The 27666-nt window shown below is 46.7% G+C and overlaps 1 protein-coding gene across 1 annotated transcript in view; it reads right to left on the bottom strand.

The window, feature by feature from the left end:
* Positions 1–13959: 13959 nt before the first annotated feature.
* The window catches only part of DPF3 (D4, zinc and double PHD fingers, family 3), a 222037-nt gene continuing 208330 nt past the window's right edge, over positions 13960–27666 (bottom strand). The window contains exons 9-11 of the mRNA XM_011949621.1: positions 24342–24454; positions 14814–14895; positions 13960–14280 (exon numbers count right to left, since the gene is read on the bottom strand). Of these exons, the coding sequence (XP_011805011.1) occupies positions 14210–14280; positions 14814–14895; positions 24342–24454 (266 nt within the window). The 3' untranslated portion in view covers positions 13960–14209. The remainder of the gene's footprint in view (positions 14281–14813; positions 14896–24341; positions 24455–27666) is intronic.

Here is a 27666-nt window from a genome sequence, read left to right as displayed (position 1 = left end):
GGACCAGTGGCAGCCATTCCACTCCATGCTGTGGGCACGTTTCTCTCTGGGTAAAGGGGAGACAGAGCTTTCCATGCTGAAGAAGGGGATGGGAAGGAGCAAATCCCAGCAAAGGGAAGCAGGCCCAGCCCAGATGCCAGCAGAGAGGGAGCAGCAGCAGGAGGAGGGGATGGGAATGAGCCAGGCTTCAGCACAGAGGCTGGGAGATGGCAGGCAGGCGCTTGCGCGCAGAGCAGAACTGACACCTGGATCTCAGCTTGCTTCCCCCGGAGAACACTTTAATGAGGCTCACAGCTGTAATATCACAGAACCAGTATTAACAATGCTAATTACCTGAAGTTTAGCCCAAACATTCCTAACCCACACACCTTGGGGACACACTGTTGTTCTGGCCCTGCTAAAAGCACTGATGGTTCAAAACATGGGCTGAGGCTTATGACGCAGATGTGACAGCAGAACACCAAGGCAGGCCTGGGTGAGGGCAGGTAGGATAGTGTGTGCTGCAGGCTGCAGGGATACCCAGGAATGGACAGAGTGTAACCTCCTGGTTATGATACCAATGTCCCTCTGCTCTTCTTAAGAGTAACCCAAGGGAGAAGCCCCAAGTGGAGATCAGACCCCGTTGGCAAAAGCCGGGAATGGGCTACGTCCATTTGTGCATGGCAGAGGGTCACGGGACTGAGGTGACCTCCCATCATCACTCTGCACAACCTCAGAGGACACCCCTGTGCCCTTCCCACTATCTAGCCCCAAAGATGGTTTCAGACTGTTGCATGTTTTTTGAAGCAGCAGAATCACCAATAGAAGACACAGATCAAATTGGAGCTGTGTTGGTCATTGGTTTCAGTTGAAAGCTCGGGCTCAAGGCTCCAGGACTTTCCTTCCACCCCTGTCCCTCAAGACCTCTGGGCATCCCCAAATTACTCCCAGAATCCTAGGCCTCTGCAGAATCTGCTTGGAAAACCACTGTTCTAGAACAACATAAACCTCTGGCCTCATCGTGTCTGGTATTAAACCATGCCATTCCAAGGCACTGCATGGAAACATACTTTACCAGACACCCCAGAGGGCCCCTGACTCAGGCCAACTCTGGGGGCTGGAAGACAGGCGTGAGCATTTGATGCATGTACACCTCCATCTACATGGCCCCTTCCCCAAAACTGCCAAGTCTAGGGCTAATTTTATAGAAACTCTAGAAACTCATGCCTATATCTATAAAGTCAAATGTCACTCAGTCAGATAAGACAAGATCTAGAACTTCTGATTCCTCTCTCAGTAGCCTTTCTGCCAACCCAGGGAGGGGAAACCATATAGCTCTATCGCAACCCCACCCCTCAGACTCCCACTACTGCCGGGTGTTGAGCCACTCATCAACATCTTATCCCACGGTCCCTTCTTCCTAGGCCTCACCACCTCACTCTACCACCATTCCAAGCCTTTGCCTCTCCCCAGGGAAAAAGCAGAGGAAGGCCGTTCTGCTCTGTGTTTGCTTGAACGTAACTTGGATCCCTCCAGTTTTCCCCGCTGATAGTTTGGATGTGTGTTCCCCCCAAATTCCGTGTTGAAATGTGATCCCCAGTGTCGGAGGTGAGGCCTAGTGGGAGGTATTTGGGTCATGGAGTGGGGGGATCCCTTATGAATAGCTTTGTGCCCTCCCAGCAGTAGGTAATGACTGAGTTCTTGTTCTGTGGGTTCACACTAGAACTGATTGTTAAAAAGAGCCTAGGACCTCCCTCTGCCTCACTCCTTCCCTCGCCATGTGGCACACCTGCTCCTCCTCAATTGAAAGCTTCCTGAGGTCCTCACAAGAAGCCGGTGTTGGTGCCATGCACCTTGTATAGCCTGCAGAACTTTGAGCCAATAAACCTCTTTTCTTTACCAATTACCCAGCCTCAGGTATATCCTTTAGTAACGTAAAATGGACTAATACCCCCTCCCTCCTCCATCCCTCTGACTCGGCAATGTCAGTTTCTGGTCTGCGTTATAACAATTAACTTTCTCAGGCCCACCAGAACATGGCACGTTTACTGCCTTCTCAAAAGCCCTCTCTCAGAAATTGGTGGGATAAAACTGTCTTCGTCTGTTCGGGCCCCTGTAGCAAAGTGCCATAGACTGGGTGGCTTATCAACAATAAGCCAAATTTATTTCTCACAATTCTGGAGACTGGAAAGTCCAAGATCAAGGTGCCAGCAGATTCGGTGTCCAGCAAGGGCCTGCCTCCTGATGGACAACCACCTTCTCCAGCTTCACATGGTGAAGGGGCAAAGGGTCTGTCCTGGGCTTCCTTTATAAGGGCACTAATGCCATTCATGTGGACTCTGCCCCCCATGACATAATCACTTCCCAAAGTCCCTGCTTCTAATACCGTCACCCTGGGGGTGGAGATTTCAACATACGGATTTTGGGGGACATAACATTCATACCATAGCAGACCAGGATGCAATGCCGGGTTCCCTGGGGTTAAAGCAGAAACGTGCACAGCTCTCCATGCAGATGAAAGGCCTGAATGATGTGGGTGTCTGTGTAATCTGCTGCTGCCTGGACTTTGTTACATGAGCCTAAGTCCCCCCGATTGCTGAAATTAGCAGTTCAGCACTGCAGGTCCAGCTGTCACTTGAAACTGCTTTGGGTGAAGGCCTGGCCTTTCCCCTCTGGTCCCTGAATGCAGACATCTCTCCCACTGCAGAGATCGCTCAACAACCTGCTCAATGGCCCATGTCTGCAGCAACCATCAATGGCTCCTCTGCTAAAATAACGGCCCCACATTATGCTTAGAAAAGCAAAGGCTGAAGGCACACGGATGACTCATTAAAGAACAGTGCAGCACTCACTTAGGGGAGGAATAAGAAGTGACATGGTGTCTTCCCACTGCCATGCCCACCTGTGTCTTACCAAAATTCACAGTAGATTCCAACTAAAACTATGTTGACTGATTGAGACCAAGGAGCTTGTGTTCTAGTTCCCTCAATTTCCCCCTTGACCCTGATCATCACATGTTGTATTACTAGCTGTCTGGTGCCTGCCTCCTTGGCAAGACTGTGAGCCTCATGAGAGGTGGAGCTTTGTCTTCTCTGCTGTAGCCCCACTACCTAACATAGAGTAGAAGCCTTTATTTATCTATCTAAAATTTATTTTTGGAAGACTGACTCTTAACTTGCAGCCTCAGAAAACCAATTCCCGCATGGACCAGGAGTCCTATACCCAGAGGCTGTTCCTTGAAGGCCGTTGCTAAGCAGACTCTGGAGACTCTAGTGGCAGATATGTCCTCTGTGATGCCTCTTGCTCCTTGCCCAGGGCAGCCAACTCACTGCCTTTATGGAAGGCAGCTGAGAGGGAAGGAGCAATGACTCAGCTGGCTTCTAGATGGGTCCTGCACCAGAGGTCTCTCTCTCTCCCCAACGGTATTCCCCCACCTCTGCTGTGAGTCATCTCTGAGTCATCAACATTCCTTGCCCCAGAAAATCTAGGGTGCTCCCTTTAGGATGCCCGAGGATCTTCTCTGAGGGGTCTCCAGAAAATGAGCTCCTCTACTCCTGCAGCTGAAGCTCTCAGTTAAGGCCTGAAGCTATGCTGCCCGCTGTGCCCATGAAAGCTGTCACTGTGACTGTGGCTTCCCTGGTGCCATGTATGATGTGGCCGGAAGCCCATCGTCAGGCAGCAAGTGAGACCTGGAATTTGTTGCTCCAGGAGTCTCCTTGCAACCATGAAAGCACTAGTGTTTCTCTGGAGCCTGATGCACATGCCTGTGTGTTTCTCTCTCTCTCACACAATGCAGCCCTACTGCACACCCCAACATGTAACGCTCTACCCCCACAGGATCTCTACATTTGCAAGTGAGGTCCTAACTATTGGTAGGGAAAATAAGAGTTTCCAAAAGTTTTAAAGGCTTTTATTTGTTTTCACATTCTCTAAATTGCAGACAAAAGATTCACTACGTGGATAGTCAACATTGCTAACCAATCACAGAACAAGATATTAACCACAGCAAGGAAGGGATAGGGGCTTGTGACTCAGTCTTTGAGAACGTGCGAGAGTTCCATGGGATGTTGAGGGGTCCCAAAGACAAAGGCTGCTTGATCCCCACGTCATTCTTCATCCCATCAGCGACAGGTCTCCCTCCCAGAACCCTGTCAGGACAGGAGAAAAGGCAGTAAGAGAGGTGGGGCGGTCCTGGCACGTGGGCCACCAGTCTTCTGAATGAAGAGCGAGTCCCGGGTCTGCTTCCAATCTGTAGGTTCTCCTGGAGACTGTCACAATCTGGCAGCTCTCTGGGAAGTAACAGAACCGGCATGTCCCCTTAGGATGGCAGGAGATGTGGCACAGCCTCAATCTCCAACACTGAAACACAGAGAGCTTGATACATCCCTTAGGGCAGAAACATCACAGCACTTCACGTTAGGAGTCACGAAAGAGTGGGAACCTGACACACGTGGGAAGGGCACATTCCCAGAGGACAGAGAGCCAAAGCGGCACACACACCTACAGACAGAGACCGCAACCACATCACAGTAAGGAGGAGGACAGCTAACAGGGTGGGAGGTGGGAGCTTTTTGTTTGTCTGTTGCTGTTGTTGCTTTTTAGAGAAGCCAGGGTGAGCCAAATGGAGATACTGTCTCAAGACCATTACACACAACTTCCCAGATCTGTAGCCCTTTTCTGTAACCTCATGAAAGCTGTGTCAGACTCAGTCCTGGTCTGAAGTACCCATGCAGACCAAGGCAAAAACTCATCCACAAGAGGCAATGCGGTATTGGGTTCCAAGGATCAGTGGGGAGGGCGTTCAAAGGAGCAAAAAGGGAAATCCTCTTTCATAGGCATTTCTCTCGCTGGAGCCCAACTCTCTTGGTCATTCTTTTATGACTAAGAGTCTCAGAAGGAGTTGTGGGTATGGGGTAAAAGAGACAAGCAGGCATGTTGGAATGATGGGGATAAAATGTTGCAGTGGCTTCCCTCTCTGGTGCCCACACCTGGAAGAAGTGATCCCAGGTTTGCGTCATATCTGCAGGTCTAGAGACATCAATGGAGGCAGTAATTGGAGATCTCAGTGCATTTCCAGGGTCCCCTTTCCAAAGGCAGTCTAAAGCAATGGAGGGGCAGTACATTCCTAAGGCTGTGAGATGCCCAGGGTCTCTATTCACCAGCTGAGAAAGGGCAGTGAAGACTAAACACACCCCTTCTGCAAGTCCACATGCTCTCTGACTCAACCAGAGGGCATCCAAGGCCTGGTGGAGCCTGTGCAGACCTGAGCTTCCTTGTGGAGCAGCAGGTAGACAGCTCCTTCCCAGGGACCTCTTCATCCTTCCTACCCCAGGAGCCACCTGCCAAAGCTCACCCAGAGGAATCCCGGCATTCATAAATGGAGGTGCCCTCACCAAAGCCACTGGACCAGCCTGTCCCTGAGAAGAGACACAGAGGGGTTTCAGCAACGAGAAGAAAACCAATTTCTTTTGGCTTCTTAGCAGAGATGCTCCATGTCTTGGCTGTCAAAGAGAGAAACTGGGCTTAAAAATTGCCCTCACCCTGAACCCACTTGGCAAAGGGGAGCAGACCTGGTTGAGGTCCAGTTCTGGCTTTTGTGAATCGACCGTGTGACACAGACAGCACAGCATCAAGCCGGGAGGGTGCCTGATCAGACTGTTCTCAGACTGAGAGTGCACTCAACGGCAGGCAGGAGATGGAGAATTCTCAGAGCTCAGCCGCTGGCTCTCAAGCTCCCAGGCTCATCCCTCAAGCAGCTGGGGGCCTGAGGGCTCAGGGTCCACCACTGGCTGCCTGGGCGCAGTGCTGCCAGTCTGATGTGGAAAGGGTCCAAGTCAGAGGCCTTTGCCTCACCCCTTCCACCAGCAGGGCCATTCAGAGGAGCCTTGGCTCAAGAGAACCTTGCCCACAGGCTCTCAAGTAGGTGAGTGCACCAAACCCCTTCATGCTTTTCAGGCTCTCACGCACTTTAAAACCAGACTCACAGCCAAGCCTTGTGTCCCTGGCTACCTCCACAGAGATCACCAGAATTCCCCTCACTGGGAGTCATGTGCCATCTAGGGCCCCAGAGGAGCCTTCCCTCCGGCCAGCCCCACAGAGAAGCTACAGCTCTGAGCCGACATCCACACATTGACAGACACGTGCCTTCCCCCAAGCCCAGGCATTTTGCTTGAAAGCGAGCTTGGTGTGGCTTCTTCAGGGAATAACTCAAAGCTGAAATCTGGCTGTGACACGTGTGGAGAAAAGGAAAGATGAAACAAATGGTTTATTCCTAATGCTGTCAACACAAACAACTAATAGTCTAAGCCAGCATGAAGCTAGGATCTGACAAGCACCTGGCCAAAGGTGAGCATGGAAGGTTTGCTGAAAAGCTCTCTGATGCTGGGTTTCATCCCTGCACACACCAGCAGTGCTAGACACAGGCATGGGGCAGCTGACCTTGCCGGGGTCTGGTGGGGTGTGCCCAATCTGTGCATGAAGTCTCCCCCACCCCAGTAGTCCCCCTCTCTGCTTTCTCTAGCAGGGACAAGATCACTGTGGGGGTCATTTTCTGCCTCTGATCAGGCCCTACCAATTGCACCCCCTGTCTTCCACCCCAAGAACCTGCAAGCAGCACTGGAGGCACTGGCTGCCCAACACACTCCAGGCCAGGTGCCTTCATCAGTTCACCAGTTTTAATGCTGAGGATGCTGTCATCCAAGGGCATCTAGTGCTTGGAAAAGCAGATTAAAGCAACTAGGCTGAGGGCATCTGTTTTCTTCCCCTGACCCCTCAACCTCCACAGGGTGGAAATCACTGGATGCCTCTACCTGCTTGTCTTCTACTGACGAACACGCATCCTCAGCAGAGAAACCTACATAGACATCTACCTTCCGTGGTGGTGCGATACTTGACCTATAGTCACGATTCCTTGGCAGAACTTAATTTTATAGCTGAAAAGCAACTTGAAGCCTGGGCCAGGATGTGGTTCATTTTCCAGCCTCTACAGGACTTAGAGCATTGCCTTGTACAGAGTCGAAGCCCTGCCAAGGGTTTTAATTTAGCCAGTAACAGCCTGCCTTGCAATGATTTGTGGCAGGCAAAAGATGGGTTCATTTTCCTTCAGAGGAAAAACCCCCAGAGTGGACAACCATGGCAGATGAGTAGGGGGCAGCTCGGATGGACTGTGTTCTCTTTCCCGGCCAGAGGAGCACAAGTGCCCCCAAGCATCTGACCATTCATCGCAAAAGCATGACCCATCTGCTTTCCCAAATGCCATGTGGACCAGATGCACTGGTGAGCCAGGGACGCCCTGCCTACCTACGCCGCCTCTCTCCAGCCACCTGCTCCCCACCTCCTCTGCTCTGAGATAATCGTTCTATATTTTCATGCTCTCGCTCACATATCAGGCAGTGTTTCTGTCCTTTTTTTTTCTAGTACCTAATTTAGGCCTCTTCAACTACATGTTGAAAATGTGCACGGGGTATATTTTCTTTTTCCTTTACACCACTGTTGCTTCCCACTTCCCACCTCCACCCCACTCCTTAGCATCTAGCATGGCAGAGGGAAGGGAGGAAACAGTGCAGGGAAGGGAGAGGGCGGGGTGAGAATCGAGGTCTCAGTGGGGAGCAGACATGGAAGGGCAAACCAAGTCTGTCAAAACCACAACCCCCATTCTAGCCATAAAAGCTTTGCATCCCTTTGATAGCAGAATTGAGATTTTTCAAGTCCCCAACTATTACCAAATGTCTCTCCTGAAAAGAAGCACAGGTGAACGAACGGAAGAGAAGGAAAGAGGCATGGAGCCAGTGGCTTTCCAAGCACAAGGCTCCCTTTGCAACCCCTGTGGCTGTGCAGGAGCTGAGAGCCAGAGGAGCGGGACTGGAGGAGATTTCAGGAAAGACGCACCTTGCCTGGCAGCCCCTGGCTCTACCTCGTGTCCTGGAGCAACACCAAAGTTTCCCTTTAGCTCATTAAGCAGGGTGTGTGTGCACATGTGTGTGTGCGCGCACGCACGCATGGGCATTCCTGTTCTCATCATCAATATTCATAACATTGAAATGAATAACAGAGACACAGAGAGGTGAGCAAATAAGCAAATGGGATGCAGTGAGTGAAAATATAACCTGGGGGTCTGTAGGATTGTGTTGCTGAGGGGATATACAGGCCCCAGGGGCTCATGGGCCTCTCCCATTTCCTACAAGGCCCACTTACCTGCCCTCCCGTCCCCACCACGGCCATGTTTATTTGCTAGACAGGGTTGGTGCCAGCCTACAGGGCCATTTTGCTTGCTGCCTGGGCTAGAGGTCATGATGAGTAATTATATCTCTGTCCAATAGGGTTCTGGCTGCCTGCCAGTCCTGGTTCCTGCCTTCCTCTCACCTGCCCTGGGAAATGTCGCCATCAGCAAAATACTCCCTTCTCCTGGTGGAGCCAAAGAGGGGGAAACTGTGAAAGGTCCCTCTCTCAAGGCCACCTGCCCTGCGACCTGAAGCTGGCGCTGGAGCAGAGAACGGGAAGGAGTGGGGACAGAAGCTGGAGTCACCTCAGGATCCCCTCACAGGCAGGGCTCACTCAGAGCTCAGAGAGCCCGTTCCAGGAACCCACTCACTTCCAAATCTTTCCCCTCATGCAGGGAGTTCCCTGTTCCTTCTGGAAAACCCCCTGGTAGGGAACTGGCAAGCCCGGACCCCTCCTCTTCAGAGTTTCCTGACAGCACTTCCTCTGGGCCTCTCTTCAAGCTGCCTGGGCTGCTCACATGGAGGGGGCGCCCGCCGCACAGCCAGGCCTCCCCGGGGACAGCTGCTGAGAGGCTCCAAGGCAGCTCCCACTCACTCTGCCTGGGAGGCTGTCCGTCCTCCCACATCCCGGGTGCCCAGCAGGCAGCACCCACATCTTCCTCTCCCCTCCTTCCCCCTGCCCCCCTCTCAGCTGTCCACTCACAGACCACAAGGTCTCCAGCCTCCCTAGAAAGGGGTTCCCAGCTCTCCAAGACCCTCCACCAGCTGCCCAAAGGCCCTGAACCAACCCCTCTGTCCCGTTGTTCCACACTCAGGGCTGGTGGCCGTGGTCTCTGGCAGAGAAACATAAGCAGACTCCCAAACCCTGGGAATGCTCAGAAATGGGGGAGGGAGCCCCAACCCCCAGACAGCTATGGAGCCCACCTTCTGGCCACGGACCAGTTAGACTCTGCAGCAAGTTAGGGCTCAGGTAGGGAGACTCGTAGGCCTGAGGCAAATTAAAACATCTGTTCCCCACCACCACTATCCTTCCCCTTCACCTGGAATCCAAAAGCATGCTCTGGGGATGGGAGTAAGTTTGCAAAAAGGGTAACACACAGCGGGGAGAGGAGGAGCTCTGTCTACTTTGCAGGGGGGCAGAGGAGCAGGACTGGCCAGGCCCCCGCTTCCCTTCCCAGCTACTGGTGTCCTGGGCTTGGGGTTCAGGGGCCTGGGGGCCTGACCCGTCTGGTAGCAGTGCCTGGAAATGTTTCACTCCCCAAGGCTGCAGGCATGATCCAGCCCTCCCTCACTGCCTTCTCTCTCCAGTTGGGTGAGGGGCCTGCTTTGCCCTCAGAAGCATCCCTGAAACCCCACACAATCAACAAGGGGCCTCAAGAAAGAGGGAGCTGAATTAGAGTTCAGAACTGGGCAGAGGTTTGGCCTTTTTAAAACATAATAATAATAGTAATCTGCTGCCCAGGATCAGAAGCCTCAGGAAAAAAAAAAAAAAAAAAACCAGAGTTTCAATCACTGTTCACTCCCACCTGCTGCCCTCCAGCTCCTTAGCTCCAGGATTTCTGCCTGAGGACATCCAGTTCTCTGCCTTGTTCCGCCAGAGATCCTTGCCCCTCCCAAATGCCCTCCCACCCTCCCTTCCCGAGGCACCCCTGTCTCTCTTCCTCCCCAGGAATGGGAGCCTGCTAAAAGGGACACCAAGTCATCACTGCTACAAGGAGCCAGGCCTGGGACTTGCGGCATCTTCCGTGGCAGTGTGAGCGTGGCTCTGGCCAGAGCCAACTTCTCCACTGGGACCCCCTGAAGAGGGGCCAGGAGGGGCAGCGGGGAGTGAGAAAAGAAGGGGCTGCTCCTGTCCCAGCACTTCCACGACAGGCTAAAAACCAGCCTGGGGGCCAGGGATGTGGTCCTCAGGGCCCGCCCTGGGCCATGGGGCAGCACAGTGCCCCCCACCTCCTCACACGCAGACCCAAAGAGGAGACTGTAAGCCCCTCTTTTTGAGTCCTGAGGCCTGAGGTTGCCAGCAACCTTTCTTCAGCGGCACAAAAGAGCGCAGGTCTCCTCCACTTGCTCCCAAAGGAAAAGTAGTAACAATCATCTCATTTTTCTTCCTTAAAACATCAAAACTTTGAAGCGGAGTGTTGAAAGGAAGCGGGCTGTATTCAAAGCACGAAGACAAAAATGCACCATGAGTGTGTAACCCTCCAGGGTATCATGAAACCATCACTGTGAAACCCAAACCCTCCCCCAACTTCAAAACCTGTTATCTTCCCCAGCTCTGGAGGAATCTGGCCTCCTTCCCTCCCTTCCACCCACCCACGAGCTCTTCCCTGGTTCCAGTTGGCTGGGCTCAGCCTGCCTGGGCTTCCTACCTTGCCCTGGGGCAGGGACAGGAGCAGAGGAGCTTTGGGACCTGCTGGCTCCTGCTTCAGGGGCAGTGAGTCAATGAGGGGTTCCGAAGGAAAGCCAGAATGTCAGTCTCCTAGCAGGAGCCCTGTTTCTATTTCCACATAATGTTGCCTGCGCTGGATTTGCTACAGGTCCAAAAAGCAGGGTTTCAAAAATGCCTGCAGGGAACAGGATTTCCACTTCCGGGTTGAATCCGGCAGCTTCACGTCTCTGGTTTGCTGGAGCCACAATACAGAGGTCTCCTGGTGAAGTCCAGCAAAGGTCTCCTGGCTGTTCCCAGCATTTGAGCCGGGAGCCAATCCCATCATTGTCTCCATTTGGTGACCTCTGCAGAAAATGACAATAGCTACCATGGAGTGGGGACCATCATCATTCCAGACCCGTGCCAGGATCTTTACCAACGTCACCTCAAAGAACTGCAGAGATCATGCTGGATAGGCCATGTTTCCCCACCTTACAGACGTGTGAAATGAGGCTCAGAGAGGTGAAGTCATTGGCCCAAGGTCAGTCAGCTGGGAAGTGGCAGTGTTCGTCAGAAAGTGAGCGTTACCCATGAACTGAAACGAATCATAGCCCTCTCTAAAAGTCACCTTTCCTTTCTCAACTGCATTAATCTTCTAGAAGGGAGTATCCTGAGCACCTTCATTTTAAAGTCCCCAACCCCATGTACATCCCTCACCTCCACCCCACAGCCCATGAAAGTCATGATTTCCTTGGTCACAGCTTTTGCCAGGACCCTGACCATGGGCAGCCCGGCCCTGGCAATATAAACTCCCTTTGGTCACAAGGGAGAGATGAAGAAGACATCTAACCTCGGCTAACGCACACAAGAAGGTGGACATGGAAAACGTCTGGAGTTCTTCCCACACAAGCATGGCTCTGCAGTGCTTGTTTATGTAGCAAAACTCTCAAGCTCGCTCTGGAATAGTCAGGGCAAGTGTTACTATCTCCATTTTCCAGGTGGGCAAATCGAGGTTCAGGGAGGTTAGGTGACTTGCCCAGTGTCACACAGCTACTCCATGGCAGAGTAGCTACCCTGATCCTTCACAGGCATCCTGTGATTCTAGCTCAGAGAATGATTCTAGCTCATTCTCTGGGGTTCAAAAAAAAAAAAAAAAAAGAGACCAATTTAACATTTACCAACCCTGTCCTCTTTTCAACACAGAGGTGATAAATGTGACCATGGAGACTTTTGTCTGCTTGCAGTACCCTGACAGTGCCAGCCCACAAGTTGGCTTGCTATCCCTGCTTTCCGGATGGAGAAACTGAGGCCTCCAAAGATGAAGAATGGGTTGGCCCCATTCTGCAGGGAGTAATGAAGCTGAGAGGGGAACTCTGGGGCCATCCTAACGTCACTCCAGAGCCCTGACCCTCACCACTGCAGGCAAGTTCCAGTGCCCTGCCTTGGCCTGGGAGACCCAGCTCAGGCTCAGCTTGTGTGGGCAAAGCAGACGTGGAGCTGAGATAGAACAGGGGTGCCCTATCGCCTGCACTCCTGTGGAAAACAAATTTGCACATACTCTGAAGAGGACGTGTCAAGTTGTAGAGCCACAATTTGGGGTTTCAGACTTGCTTTTTAAGTTTTTAAGCTATTGTGGCATTTGGGAATATTTGGGGAATTTTTTTTCTCTAAATTTAAATTAAAATGACTCTCAAAACCAATTATTAGCCTTTGGAGACAGCCTGCTTTGAGTTTTGTGGGAAGAGAGAGAGCTGGAGTAGTCAGGAGAGAAAATGTGCCCCTCTGATGGAATGTCACCCTCCCTATCCGTCCCTGGGCCTTCAGGATTCAGACGAGCTCACCGACCAGCAGGCGGAAGGAAATTACTTATGAGGAAGACGAAAATTCCGTCCGGACAGGGGCCCTTTAAATGAGACCATTATGTATGTGTGTGATTCACTCTGAGGCCACAGGCCCCTGCAGGAGAGTGACCCCCATCGCTTGCCACAGGTCACTCTGCAGAAGCGTGGGGAGACCCACACTGCTTGGTTTCATGCCAGGCTGCCCTGGGTCCACTGGCCAAGAGCAATTAGCCTGGAGAGGAGCACTCCTGCCGAGGGACAGCACAAATACTGCAGCCAGGCAGAAGTGGCCCAACTAGCCCGAGTCTCCGGGAGATTCCTCAGGAGCTTAAGAACTAAAAATAACCTGGGCCTTTGTTGTGAGCAGCCGGACCACAGAGATGGAGCTGATTTCAGAGAAGCCAAGCATGCGCGAGGGTTCCGCTCACCGAGACCTGCCCTTCGGGCAAATGATTTTTCCAGAAATATGTCAGTTATTGTGCTGCTGCTGTGATTCAAAGTCAGCCCAATCCGCTCCAGCCCTCGGGGCTATCTTCCAACACACAGAGTTCTTGGAAGCTCAGCCTCCTCCCCACCTCTTTCTTCTAGATACATTTTTTTTTTAAAACAAGAGTCCTACACGTTTGGGGAGCTTAGGAGACAAGAGTAACCCCCGCACTGAGAGTTCTAAAATGTGGCCACCCTGGTGGTGAATAATGACCACCTCACCCTAATTATTTGTTTAGATAACAATCTTCTCCTTCCCCCATCTTAAAATTCCCAGTCAGGTCTCCGTAGACAATAGCGAACATACACTACGTGGAAGGAAGAAATTACTTAGGAAAAGGAATTCAGAGCGTGGCATCAATACGGAAGGTTTCTCAAAGCTGCAGCCCCCTGTATCCAGCATTCGGACACATGATTGGGCAGGCTTCACTCCCCTTCCTGGTTCTTGAGTCCCACCAGGGAAAGCTGAACCAGTTCTCCAGACCCAGGTGGGCTGAGAGGCAGAGGCTTGACCGTCTTCCTCTGTCCATAGGCTGTGTGGCTGGTCTCACCTAAAGGATGTCCCAGCTCTAAGGTCAAGGAACCAGCCCGGCCCCTTGCAAAGTCTCTCCCGATGGATAACAAGTACTGACTGGCTATGGCGGGGCCTTGGCACCATTTCCACAATGCTTCCTCCCATGTCTCAGCGCCTCTCCCTCCCTCCCCGCCCCCATCTAGTAACTTGACTCAGTGGATCAAGACCAGGCTGGCTGTGGATGCCACTGCTGAGGTTCTAGAAGGCAACTCTTTGTCTCTACAGACACCAAGGAACAAGAAGGGGTTGCAAGACTCCAAGTCTAGAAGTTTCCAGTGAGGCTTGCCATAAACAACAACTTCTCCACAGCCCTTTGTTCCTCGGGTGAGAATTTCAGGATGAAGAGCCTAAGCTGGAGGGGGCGGGGGCTGTGCGAAGATTTCTTGGAACACAATAGATAAAAAACACCACACTACACACAAGTGATGGATGAGTGGTCAGGAAATGGCTTCCCTTAAAATGGGAACCAATGAGAGGGCCTCGGTGCTAGGGCCGCGGTGTTCTTCCAAAGAGCAACTTCCTTCTGGTAGAGACAAGGAGGTGCTGGCTGAAGTTCCGCACATATCGGGGGAGGTCAGGAGATGCCTCACCCTCTTGGTTCCATGTGTCCGTGCCCCTCTGGGACTATTTCTTTTCCTTACAGTTGGTCTGTCTGGATATGTGGGAAGAGGGCACGTTCTAGTTTGAGCTGGGCTCTGCTTTAGCCTCTCCAGCAGCAAGTCACATTCTGTGACCTAGGGCCCTAGGCCTGGCAGCCGAAGGCTGAGGCTTTCTCTTTGAGCAGTTCCCAGCATAAGTGGCAGCTCCAGCTTCCTGCAAGAAATGAGATGGCTTTAGTAGCAGCCCCTCTGCTAACTCTGGAGCCCCACCCCAGTGCCCCTAACTTCTTGTAAACCCTGTTTCCTTTGAACTTCGGCGATGCAGAAACCAAGTCCCAGGCCTGAAAACATGCCGGAGTCTGTGGCTCAGCAGAAAGCAGGTGCTCAGAGGAGATGGGCTCAACTCTTATCAAGACCCTCACTCCCTGGTCATGCCTCCAAACTAGTGTCGCCGGGCCTGCGCTAGTTTCCCTGGAAGCTCACACCTCCCCAGCATCTCCACTGCATGTCTGGGAAAAACCTCGTCGGCCTTCAAGTTGAAATTTCAGCTGCTTGGACTGTGCCTCAGTTTCCTCATCTGTAAAATGGCAGTCATCGTACCTACCTTGTGGGGTTGTGATGATTAAATGAGACAAGACATGGACATGTAAAGCCCTTAGCACAGGCCTGTACTATGGTGAGAGCTCAGTAAGTGCTAGTAGTAGTAGTATCTGCTGCTGTTGTTATTGTTGACCTCATCATCATTACCTTCTGGGGGCTCAGCCACCGGGGGATTTAAACAGTACATGTGATAGCCACGGTCACAGTCATCGCAGAAGAGTAGCTGGTCCTGGTGGAACACAGAGCAAGCACAGAGGAGGAGAGATTCCATTATTTGGGGCCAATGTCTGGCCCCCACTTACCCATCAGTCTTATTTCCACATCGGCCTCACTGGATCCCCTTTCCAGGTCCCACATGGAGTCCTCACTGTCCCCTGAACATGCCTGTGCTTTTCCCACACCTAGAGTTTCCCCCTCTACCTCCCAGCCTATATAAATCCTACACCTATTTTAGGGTTCTGCTCAACTCATACCTCCTCCAAGAAGCCTTCTGTGACTACCACCTCACATCCAAATTTAAAAGGATTCCTTATTCTTCTGAACTTCCAGAGCCAATAGCTCTGCTTCCAAAGGGCAGAAAATGTCTCTATCGTCCATGACTTTATATATTTGAAGATATTTTTTTCTTTTTTTTTTTTTTGAGATGGAGTCTTGCTCTGTCGCCCAGGCTGGAGTGCAGTGGCCGGATCTCAGCTCACCGCAAGCTCCGCTTCCCGGGTTTACAATATTCTCCTGCCTCAGCCTCCCGAGTAGCTGAGACTACAGGCGCCTACCACCTCGCCCGGCTAGTTTTTTTGTGTTTTTTAGTAGAGACGGGGTTTCACCGTGTTAGCCAGGATGGTCTCGATCTTCTGACCTTGTGATCCGCCCGTCTTGGCCTCCCAAAGTGCTGGGATTACAGGCTTGAGCCACTGCGCCCAGCCTATATTTGAATATCTTAATTGAATTCTTCTGGATTCCACTCCCTCCATCTGTGAAATGGGCAACAGCTGTACTGGGATGAACCTCAGACCCTCTTCAGGGTTTCATCAGAATGTAGAAAAATGCAAGTAGCGCCATCCCTTGGCTTCCAGAAGCTTCCTCACTGTCTGGAGGCTGGAGCCCAGGTGAGAACAGGTCCCCCCAGGGTTGTGGTTAACTTCAAAGGACACAGGCCATATCTTTGCACCCATGGCTACTTCTGCCTGGAGGCTCTCCCAGACCCCTGACCCTTTCTCTGCATGTCCATTCCCTGCCTACCCTTCAAGTATATCTTCTTCAAGCACTTCTTTTCCACAAAGACTTTGCTAATCTACCTCAACTGGAAGTTCTCTCTCCCCTCGTGCAGCCCCGTGGTACTTTCCCTTTCTGTGACATTTAAATGCATTTTCCTTTATGTTACGTGCCTGGCATGTGGTAGACATCTAATCACGCTTGTTTTCTTGGTCGGGCACTGTGGCTCATGCTCGTAATCCCAGCACTTAGGGAGGCCAAGGTGGGTGGTTCACTTGAGGTCAGGAGTTCAAGACCAGCCTGGTCAACATGGTGAAACCCCATCTCTACTAAAAATACAAAAATCAGCTGGGCATGGTGGCATGCATCTGTAATCCCAGCTACTCAGGAGGCTGAGGCAGGAGAATCTCTTGAACCCGGGAGGTAGAGGTTGCAGTGAGCCAAGATCGCACCACTGCACTCCAGCCTAGGCAACTGAGACTCTGTCTCAAAAAAAAAAAAAAAAAGACATCTACATGTTTGTTTTCTTGAATAATTAATTTGGAACATGCCTCTTTTTTCCACCCTTTATCCTCTTTATGGACTATAAGGCCCTTGGGGGCAAAATCTTGTTTTCCTCATCACTGCATCCACTGTAGTGACTTCCTTGCATACGGGAGCTGCTCAGAAACTGTTTGTGATCTGGCCCCACCCCCTAGTTTCAGCCCTGTTCTATTTGGTGATTTTTGAAACTGTTTGGATGGCTTATAAGACTTTTTCAACATAAAGTTTTATATCACATCTCACCTTGGCTCCCACCAGTGTAGAAATCCTGGATAAAATTAGATATAGTAGTTGGAATCCCCAGGGAGCCAGCAAGGAGGGCTTTTTTAGTCATGCTAAAATTCATCAGTGGGGCAACAGGAGAGCTTTTGAAGAGTTATCAACAGGAGAGTGATATGATCAGATTGCAGTTTAGAAAGATCTTACTAGCTGCTATGTAAGAGTAGATACCCAGTGGGAGAGAGGTTCATTCAAGAGGCCAGGGGACCAGTTAGGAAGCTGCTATAGTTATCCAGATACATGATGATGGTGGCCTGAATTACAACTGTGGCATGGAGAAAGAAATGGGTCTTGCTCCCATTTAAGCATCATTGATTAGATGGGGAGAGTGATAGGGAAGAAGCCAAGGATGCCCTCTGGGTTTTGGCTTGGGCAGCAAGCCCAATGATACAGTCACCCATTGGGACATGGGAGGAAGAGCAGACTCATGGGAGGGAGAGGGCAACCTCAGCTATAGACATGTTCTACAGATAGGGATGACCTGGAGGCTGTTGAAGAGAGCAGGAGAGAAGTCTGGGTGTAAGATATGGATTTGGGAGTCATTGTAACTAGATGGCAAATGAAGGTCCTAGGAGAGGAAGCCTGGAATGTGTGAAAGCAAATGTCTTTGAACTTGTCTTCATGGAGAAGTGTCCATGAACCCCTTGAAATGATACATACAATTTTGTACATAGGTAGAAAGTACTTGTTTCTATGGAAAGAGTAAATCCATAGCTTTCATTGAATTATCTGAAAGATCAAGGACCCTAAAGAGTTTAAGATCAAGGGCCCAAAAGAATTTACTGAGAAGAAGGTCAAGAATAGACACTTGGGGTACTCCAACTTTACAGGGTAGGCAGAGAAAAAAAGACTGAGAAGGAACAGTCAGAGAGGTAGGATGAAGACAAGCACACTGTAGTTTACGCCAAAAAAGTTACATCATTATTGTAGAACCAGAATAAGATACAGGACAATTTGATTTAGGGATAATAGGATAATACAAGGAGAAACAAGTTAGGATGGGGACAGAAAACAGACAGGACTTATCAGAAACAGTGTTATTAATGCCTTAAAAACAGCAATAACCCCTACTATAGCAGTTACATAGGAAATACAAATAGGTAGAATATCCTGGATTACAATTTCCCAAAGGAAAACTGGGCACCTGAGAGTTTAAGTGCACTTTGCATGGGTTGACCATTGTCTAGCACCATATTCTCTTCTCTTCCACCACCAAGAACCCCCAGTTCATGCTAACTGTCATGACAAACACAATTTTAGTACCTCTCACTACCAACTATCCAGGAACCAACTGGTGGCATAACCACACAGAGAGAAACTGTTCCAAATGACTCTAAAACAATTAATTTGACAACACATCCTTAGTAGGACATACCTTAAGGTCATAAATAAATGTAAATATGCATATATATGGGTGTGTGTATAATGTTCAGCAATTATATTATTGGTTTAAATATTGGAATCAATATTCCGACACTGCTTTATGTGCGTCAAATGAGTAATTATGTTGGTATCATTGAAAAGCAAGATTTTGTAACATGGTTGAAAGAAAATAGAAATGTAGGCCAATGAAGTTAAGTCAAAACTCAATAGTTGGTTCCAAGTATGAACTGGATGCATCAGTATAAATTCATGGTGTAGTTTATCTTTAAAACAAGCAAAAAATATTTTCTACCTCTGTCCACAGAAAGTGTGCCAAAACAATGACTAACAGCAAAATTAGCACCTCTAGCACCCACATTATGTTCTCTAAAGACCATTGCCCACTAAAAGGAACTAGGAGTCCCGGGAGAAATAGGTGATTCCAGGTCTGGAGCATAAAATGTATAAATATATTTAGATATTACAAAGTAAGAAAGCTATCAAATACTATTAGAAGTATGTCAAAAGGACTCAGGATCCTACCTGAATATGTTACCACTGGTCAAAGATGGGACAATTTTACTTATAATGGATTACAACAAATAAAATATGTTTAAAATCTTCAGTTCATAAATATATTTTTTAAAACCTTAGTCACCTTCAGAAGATGCTAGAGAAACATCATACTATATTTTTATTTATTTATTTGAAATAATTTTAAACTTAGACAAAAGTACAGAAATTGTGCCGAGAATTATACTCAGTGTACCCTAATATTAGCATCTTATATTACTATAGCGGAATTATGAAAATCAGAAACTTATCATTGGTGTAATACTATTAACTAATCTACAGACTTTATTTGAATTTCTCCAGTTTTCCCACCTATGTCTCTTTTTTTGTTGTTTGTTTTGAGACAGAGTCTCACTCTGTTGCCTAAGCTGGAGTACAGTGGTGTGATCTCGGCTCACCGCAGCCTCTGTCTCCCAAGCTCAAGCAATTCTCCTGCCTCAGCCTCCCGAGTAGCTGGGATTGCAGGCGTGTGCCACCATGCCTGGCTAATTTTTGTATTTTTAGTAGAGACAGGGTTTCCCCATGTTGGCCAGGCTGTTCTCAAACTCCTGACCTCAGGTAATCCACCCACCTCAGCCTCCCAAAGTGCTGGGATTACAGGCATGAGCCACCATGCCTGGCCTCCCACCTATGTCTCTTTCCCTGGGATCCAATCCAAGATCCCTCATTGCATTTAATTGTTGTGTTTTCTTAGTATCCTTCAATCTGTGACAGTTCCTCAGTTTCTTTGTCTTTCATGAGCTTGACCCTTTCAAAAAATCCAAGCCAGTGATTTTGTAAATGTCACTTAATTTCAGTTGGATCTTTTCTTATGAGAAGATCCATATATGCACGCATTTTTGAGCAAGAATACCACTAAAGTAATGTTGCACCCTTCTTGGCGCATCGTATCGGGGGTAATTGAGGCCAGTGTATCTTATTACTTGTAATGTTATCTGTGATTATATAGTTAAGGTAGTGTCTGCTGTTTATTTTCCACTGTAAAGTTACTGTTTTTCCCTTTGTAATATACTAATAAGTAATCTTGTTGGAGAGATACTTGGAGATTATCTCCTCAACAAGAGAAATAGGGTATTTGAGATTATGCAAATATCCTATTTCTCATCATACTTTTGCCCACTAATTTTAGCATCAATTGACAGTTCTTGCATAACTGTGAAGTGTTCCCAACGATTATTTCTCCTTTCCCTCTACATTTATTCCTGAAATTCTGCTCTAAGGAAGCAGAATTCTTCCTGGAATTCTGCTCTAAGGAAGAGCTTACCTTCTCCTCTGTTTACTTATATATTCAATTTTTACATTAGTATAGATATTTATTTTTTTCTTTAGGTTGTAACCTAATAATATGTCTTTTTTTTTTTTTGCTAAAATTTTCCTAGATTTGGCCATTAGGGGTTCCTTCAAGTTGCTTCCTGTGTCCTCTAGACACATGAAAATACCCTTTCATTTTTTGAACACTTCCTTATTTTCTGACACCACATAATACTCCAGGCTCATCTGGCATATTTTGCATCCCAGCCCTGGAATCAGCCATTTCTCTAAGGATCCATGGTTCTTTTTAGGAGAGAATGGTGTTTAGAAACCAATTTCTTGATGCCATGTGTCTTCATTGCTTCTGTGTTGTCATTGCTTCTAGGCCCTCCCAGCCAACACAGCTAGGAAATAAATGTATGTGTAGGTACACATGCATACATCTCTACTTATTTCTGTCTATTAATATGTGTGTACACATATGGCTATAGATATAATATGTATAAACTATATATAATACATTGTATGTAAAATCATGAGTTCATAGCAATACTATTCCAAACCAATGCCTTCAATCTAGCCTTCCCCCCTTTATTTGGTTATTCTTTTTCTGACTTTGAGAAACTAGACTCTCATTAGTCACAATACACAGTTATTAGTTCAAATCTAGCATATGTAGTTTCAGAATTACTAATTCATATATCTATGAAAATAAATTAACTAAAGTACAGTATTTGTGGTACAGTTATTTCTGCCCTTAGCTTTACAACACACAGTCAAAATACTGTTTTCCAAAGTTACTTAGGTTATTCTTTTCTTCCTCACTCTTCATAACTCTATGGTTACATTATCTATTTATGTTATAGTTAGGTTTATTTGTTACAGCTTTTATTCCATTTTAGTTTTTCCCTACATCTTGGTTGATTTTAAGTATTTATCTATTTGGGAGGTATGTGAAACCTTATGATGGTTGTAAGAGTCAAAGCTACACAAGAAAGTATTCTCTAAGAAGTGTTTTTCCTCCCTTATCCCTACTACCCCATTTTCATATTCCCATTTTTCTCTACCCCATTCTTCCAGACCCGTGTAGATAACCAATCTCATTAGCATCCTGTTTATTCTTCCTATATTTGTTTTACACAAGTGAGCAAATGCATGTAGGTTTTCTTACGTGTCTTTTTTCTTACAATAAGGTCAGCATACTATAGATATTCTATTTTACTTTGCTTTTTTACTTAACAATATATCCTGGAAATCACTCTGAATCAATTCATAGACATCTGCCTTATTCTATTTTACAGCTACATAGTACTCCACTGTATGGCTGTGCCATTGTTTATTCAACAACTACTCTTTTATATATGGATATTTAGGTTGTTTCCAATATTCTGTAATAATGAACAATGCTACCACAAATAACTTTATGCATATGTATTTCCATCATGTTGGGGGTATATCTTCAAGGTAGATTCCTATAGGTGAGAATGCTTAGTCAAAAGTTAAGTGCATATTAGCTCTGTTAGGTATTGTCAAATTTCCTTCCACAGGGTTATACTAATTTGTATTCCCACCAACAATGTATGAAGGCACCATTTTTCCCACAGCTTCATCAACAGAATATATTGTCATACTTTTCAACTTTTGCCCATCTGATAGGTAGGAAATGATATCTCAGCCTTGAGTTTCTTTGTGAGTGCATTTGAACTTTTTGCATCTTTAAGGGTCATTTTTATATCTTTTGTGGATTGTCTTTCATGCATTTTTCTCATTTCCTTTCAGGTTTCTGGTCCTTTGTCCTCAATTTTTAACACTTCTTTTTATATAGGGAATTAGCCCTTAAACTGTGGTACGTGCTGTCAAAATTGCCTCCCAGTTTGTCAGTTGTCTCTTGACTTTATCATGTTTTCGACTATGCAAAATTTTTATGTAGTCAAATGTACCAACATTTTATTTAATTGCTTCTGGATTTTGAGTCACAGTCTGAAAACCTTTTCCTGTATTTAGATTAAAGAGGAATTTACTTGTGCTTTCTTCTAGTACTAGCATGGTTTTACTTTGTACATTTAGATCCCCAATGTATCTGGTGATTGTTTTTATGTATGGCATAAGATATAAATCTAATTTTGTGTTTTCTCAAATGGCTACCCCATTGTTCCAGCACCATTCATTTAAAAGTCTGTCTCTGACCCAGTAATTTTAGATGCGACCTTTACCCTATACTGTATTTCCATACGTAGTTGGATCTATTTATGGGCTTTCTATTCTATCCCAACTGGTCTATTTGTCTCTTCATGCATCAGTACCACACTGTTTTATCTATAGCAGCTTTACAGTATGTTTTAATATCTAGTAGGGCTAGTTTCCATCACAGTTTATTTATCAGTATTTTCTTGGCTATTTTTGCATGTTTGTTTCTTCATATGAACTTAAGTATCGATTTGTCAATATATCCTATAAAAAAGTATAAATCCTATAAAAAAGTTCATTGATATTTTTATTGGACTTCAAATGAATTTATAAATTAACTCAGGAAAACTGACATCTTTATAATGTCAAGTCATTCTACCCAAGATCATAAGATGCCCTTCCATTTTTTCTTTGTGCTTTTCAAAAGTGTTTAAAAGTTTTCTTTATATAGGTTTTGCACATCTGTTATTAAATATATCCCTTAATATTTCTTCTTTGCTGCCATTAGAAATGGAATTATGTTCTCTAACTGGTTATTGTTTGTATGTGAGAAGGCTATTAATTATTGTGTGTTAGTTTTATAATCTGTTACCTTTTATGTTTGAGTTAGCTTATCATTGATTCTCCAAGGTTTTCCAGATATACTATCATGTAATATAAAAATAGAGTTTTATTACTTTGTTATCCATTCCTACATCTCTAATTAAATTCTCTTGTCCAATTGCATTAGCTAATGTCTCCAGAATAGTATCGAATCCTAGTTATAGAGATAGTGAGTACCCTCCCCTGGTTCCTAATCTTAGTGGAATTGTGCCTAGTGTTTTCCTCATTAAATAAGATACTGGCTTTAGTTCTAAGGTACAAATACTTTATCATCCTAAGAAGATAACCCACAATTACTATTTTTTAATTTTTTAATCATAAATAGATATTTTAACCACACTGTTTTTTAAAAATTGACAAAGGGAAAGAACCAAGCATTTTTCCTGCCATTTCTATATGATCTATACCTGAAGGTAACCAAATAAAAGACTAGGCAAGTTTCTCTTCCTGGAATTACTCCAACCATTAACCAAAAAAGGAATTATCCAATAAGAATATCACTATTTTGCAACCTTTAACAGAATAGTTAATCTAGTCAAAGGTCATCAATAGATGCTACCTTTACAAAAAGAGAAACATCAGGCATTAGATACCTCCTGATGAAAGTATACACCACCATCTCTGAAGTAGTCTTGCCAAAAGAGAGAGAGAGACAGATAGATGGAGACACAGTTGATGAGAGGACAGAGAGAGAGATAAAGACAGACACAGAAAGAGAGGCAGAAAGGCAACCTGAATCAAGCCTCTAACCCTAACTAACAATTGACAAGAAATTCAAGAGACAGAGGAAAATGTCAAACAGCACAGGGATACACTCAGTCAAATACAGTCATGAGAACTCGAACAAATGATCTGATTTCTTCAACAAAGAATTTAAGGGAGGAATAAAGAGAATAAGATGGAGGGAAAAGTCTATGTGTTATTTAAAGAAGCTATATATGTGTTTATATATATATACACATATATATAGGTATTTATGTTTATATATGTATACCTACAAATATTTAAATAAACTTCAAAGACATATCAACTAATTGCAATGTGTGGGCTTTATTTGAATCTCAATTCAAATAAGCAGGCTGTAATAGAAACATGAGACGATTGAGGAAATAGAACTGTTGACTGGATGTTTGATTATGCTAAGGAATTATTATTTTTTAACTATGTTAATATTTTGGTTATTTAGGTATAAAAGTAAGTCCTTACCCTTTTGAGATACATATGAAATAGTTACAGGTAAAACGATATTATGACCGAGACTATGGAGAGGGAGGTCATGGTATTTATGAAACAAGGTTGGACGTGTACTGATCTTTGTCAAAGCTGGTGATGGCGTACATCAATTCCATTAATCTCTCTGCTTTTGTATATGTTTGAAATTGCCCGTAATAAAAAGTGTTCTTGAAAATTTTGCACTTATCATATTTAACATTTAGACCAAATGATATCATATACTGTGGAATGTGGTGGAAACAGTCAAATACATCCCTGCCATAAGCAGTGTTCCCCACTGTCAGTCTCTGAGCCCTCAATTGCTAATGGCCAGGTTGCTCCCAAGTGCCAGGGTAACAGGCCCCAGGACAAGAGTCCTTCCTTCCTTTTCACCCCTCAAAGGACCCCAGCCCTGTGGATTTCTCCCTCCCACAGGGAAAGCCCCAAACTCACATCATTCTCTGAGGTCCCACAGAGGATACAGGATTTGCACTCTATGCACTGCCACTTGTAGGTCTTGACAGCCTCAGTCATGTTCAGGGTGAACTGCAGGCAGGTTGGGTGACCTGGAGGAAGCCAGAAACAGCAGAGTTAGGGCCAAAGTCTGAACTGCCACCCCTCAACACCACTAACTGGAAACACATCGATGCCCAGTGTGCAGGCAGGGCAGGGTAGCATGGCGTAGGGGAAAAAATGGGGACCCAGACAGGGCCCTACCCACATTCTTCACCACCCCATTATTCAGATCAAGGGCAAAACAGAGATAAAAGCATATCCAATTCTGCTTGCACTAAGACCATGTTCCCCAGTAGGTGTAACCAGTTGATGAGGACAGAAAACAGTGATCAGAGAGAACGAGAGAGGAAACTCCAGAGCATGCAGCCTGAGGGAGCACTATGAGGGATACCAGCGGGACCCTCCAAGCCCCAGTGTCAGCTATGGCAGCACAACAGGTAAGAACTATTTGGAACTGGGCCTTCTGATCCAACCAGTTATTTACACTGCCTTGGGGTGCAAGGGAGGATATCAGAAGGATTGTATGAGGTTCCCAGGGTCAGTGCTCAGGGGTAGGATGAGGCATTGCACTGTTACCTAAAGTACCCGTGCCATGTCCACACCCATGAGACTAGCAAAAGTCCACACCCTGAACAGTACCAGGGACTACAGAAGGAAGTGGCCTGGCAGGGATGGCAAAGAAATGCAGCATCAGAGCAAATCGCCAGGTCTATCCTAAAAAGACTGGTCGCCGGTTCTAACTCTTTTCTCCATCCCAAGTTTCATGGGAGCCAACCCAATCACAAGACGAAAGGAGGGACAGTAAGCTGTGACCTTCAAGCACAGCCCCAGCGAGCCATGTCCAAGACTTGGCCTGCAGAACTGGACTCTGTCCTCAGACCTAGGTCACCTAAAAGAGAGAGGCTTGCAGGGAGAGGATGGCCATGAACCATAGAATGCAAAGACCCTTGGCCTTCTATCTGGCATGGAAGGAAAACTTGGATGACATTCCCAGGTCTTCCAGATCTGTGAACCAGATCAGAATCTGCCCAGAGCACCCAGGGCAAAGCCCATTATTGACTCTGTCACAAAAAAAAAAAAATTGACGCTTTGCCCATTGCCAAACATTCATCGTTCTCCAGAGCTTCCAATTCTGCCAAATCCATTATATGGTGCCTTGTGTTGCCTCTTTCATTTGAAGGATTATATGCTTTAAAGAAGGATGCTAGAGACAGGTGACACCAATCATGGTTAGCGCTGTCAACCTAGTGTCTTCCACAGACAGGATCCCTCAGGGCACCACCGCCCCTTGGCAAAGCCACGTCTTAGCAGAAGCCCCCATTTCCTCCCTTTCAAATCTTCAGAGAACTGTACACATCATGGCCATTTGGATGAAATACTGTCTATTCGGCCAACATAAGAATCCTTCACATTTTGAGCTCCACAAATAGAAACCACGCTGAGTTATCTCGGAGAGTGTGAGGGGTGCGGACATGACTTGTTGGTGGTAGGGAGGGGACACTCAGTGAATACAGGCAGAAGCAGCAAGGAGAGGCCTGATCTAAAAGCTTTTCAAGGACTTATCAGGTACCATCCAACTTAGAGAGTCCCACAGCTCTGAACTAATAACCCTATCAAGATGATACCATGACAGTGGCCCCAAAGAGAAAGAAGCCTTACATTAAAAGCCTGGGTGAAGAGCCAGCTGATATTCTTGAAAGCATCTCAAAGATTTGTCTAAGAGGAACACTAGCCAGGGTTACTTCCTATTCCAATCTCTCAGAGAGAATACTGGGATGGGTACAGGGCAGGAAATATCTGTTTGGGACTCCATGTGGTATGACCACAGATGCCCAGTTTCTCTGACAGGGCACCATTGAGAGCATGAACATGAGGTCATGGAGCTGATGCTCATATAGACAAGTTGACTTTGCCCAGTTCTGTGCCACACCCCAGCCACACCCAGCCAGCTTAGGATAACTATTCATTAACTTACCAAGTACTTATTGAGCACCTACAAGGCCAGCCATTGCGCTAGACAGAAAAGACACAGTGGGGATGAGCAAGACATCTCGAGCCCTTCCAGCCTAGCCAAAGAGGCCTCAGATGAATCAGCTACACACGTAACTATCAACTACAATCGTATAATTAATGCCATGAAGGAAAATCATAATTGGCCGTAAAAACAAACAATAGAGAAACCTAACCTAGACTGAGATGTCAAGGAAACCTTCCCTGAGAAAGATCTTTAAGCTGATATGTGTCGGATGAGAAGTTAGCTAGGTGGGAAGAGGATGATTCCGAGTAAGGGGAACAGCATGGGTAGAGGCTTTGAGCAGTGAAGCAGCTTAGCAAATTACAAGGAAGAGAAAGGCCAGTGAGCAGACGCTGAGTGAGCAAAAGGAAAGGGGTAAGAGGTGGCTGCAGAGGTAGCTGGAGGCAGATTACAGGCATTTGCAGCCCTTATTTAAGAATCTGGGGCTTTTGGCCGGGCGCGGTGGCTCAAGCCTGTAATCCCAGCACTTTGGGAGGCGGAGACGGGCGGATCACGAGGTCAGGAGATCGAGACCAGCCTGGCTAACATGGTGAAACCCCGTCTCTACTAAAAAAATACAAAAAACTAGCTGGGCAAGGTGGCGGGCGCCTGTAGTCCCAGCTACTCGGGAGGCTGAGGCAGGAGAATGGCTTGAACCCGGGAGGCGGAGCTTGCAGTGAGCTGAGATCCGGCCACTGCACTCCAGCCTGGGCCACAGAGCGAGACTCCGTCTCAAAAAAAAAAAAAAAAAAGAATCGGGCTTTTAAGTCATTAAAGGCTGTTAAGCAAGGCGTGAGTGGATCACATTTTGCTTTTAAAGGAGCATTCTTTAGTGTAAGGGCTATTGGGATGAAGTGGTTCTGTATCTTGATTGTGATGATGGTTACATATGTGATAAGATTGCATAGAACTATACATACACATATGTATGTGTGCATGTAAAACCAATCACATCTGAATAAAGTCTATGATTACATTAATGTCAATTGCCTGGTTTTGATATTGTGCTATAATTACGTAAGATGTTGCCCTTGGAGAAAACTGAAGGACTATTCTGTAATATATTTTGTAACTTCCTATGAAGCTATAATTATGTTAAAATAAATAGTTGAAAATAAGGAAAACAAATCAAAATTTAAATCATCAAAAATAAAGGAAGGTAGAAGGCAGGGGAAAAAAGGAGAGAGAGGAAGGAGGGAAGGAAGGAAGAGAAGGAAGGAAGGAAGGAAGGAAGGAAGGAAGGAAGGA

The sequence above is a fragment of the Colobus angolensis genome, unplaced genomic scaffold, assembly GCF_000951035.1.
Source record: "Colobus angolensis palliatus isolate OR3802 unplaced genomic scaffold, Cang.pa_1.0 Scaffold3, whole genome shotgun sequence".
Taxonomy (NCBI): Eukaryota; Metazoa; Chordata; class Mammalia; order Primates; family Cercopithecidae; genus Colobus; species Colobus angolensis.
The sequence above is the reverse complement of the archived record's forward strand: the minus strand, read 5'-3'. Positions and strand labels throughout refer to the sequence as shown.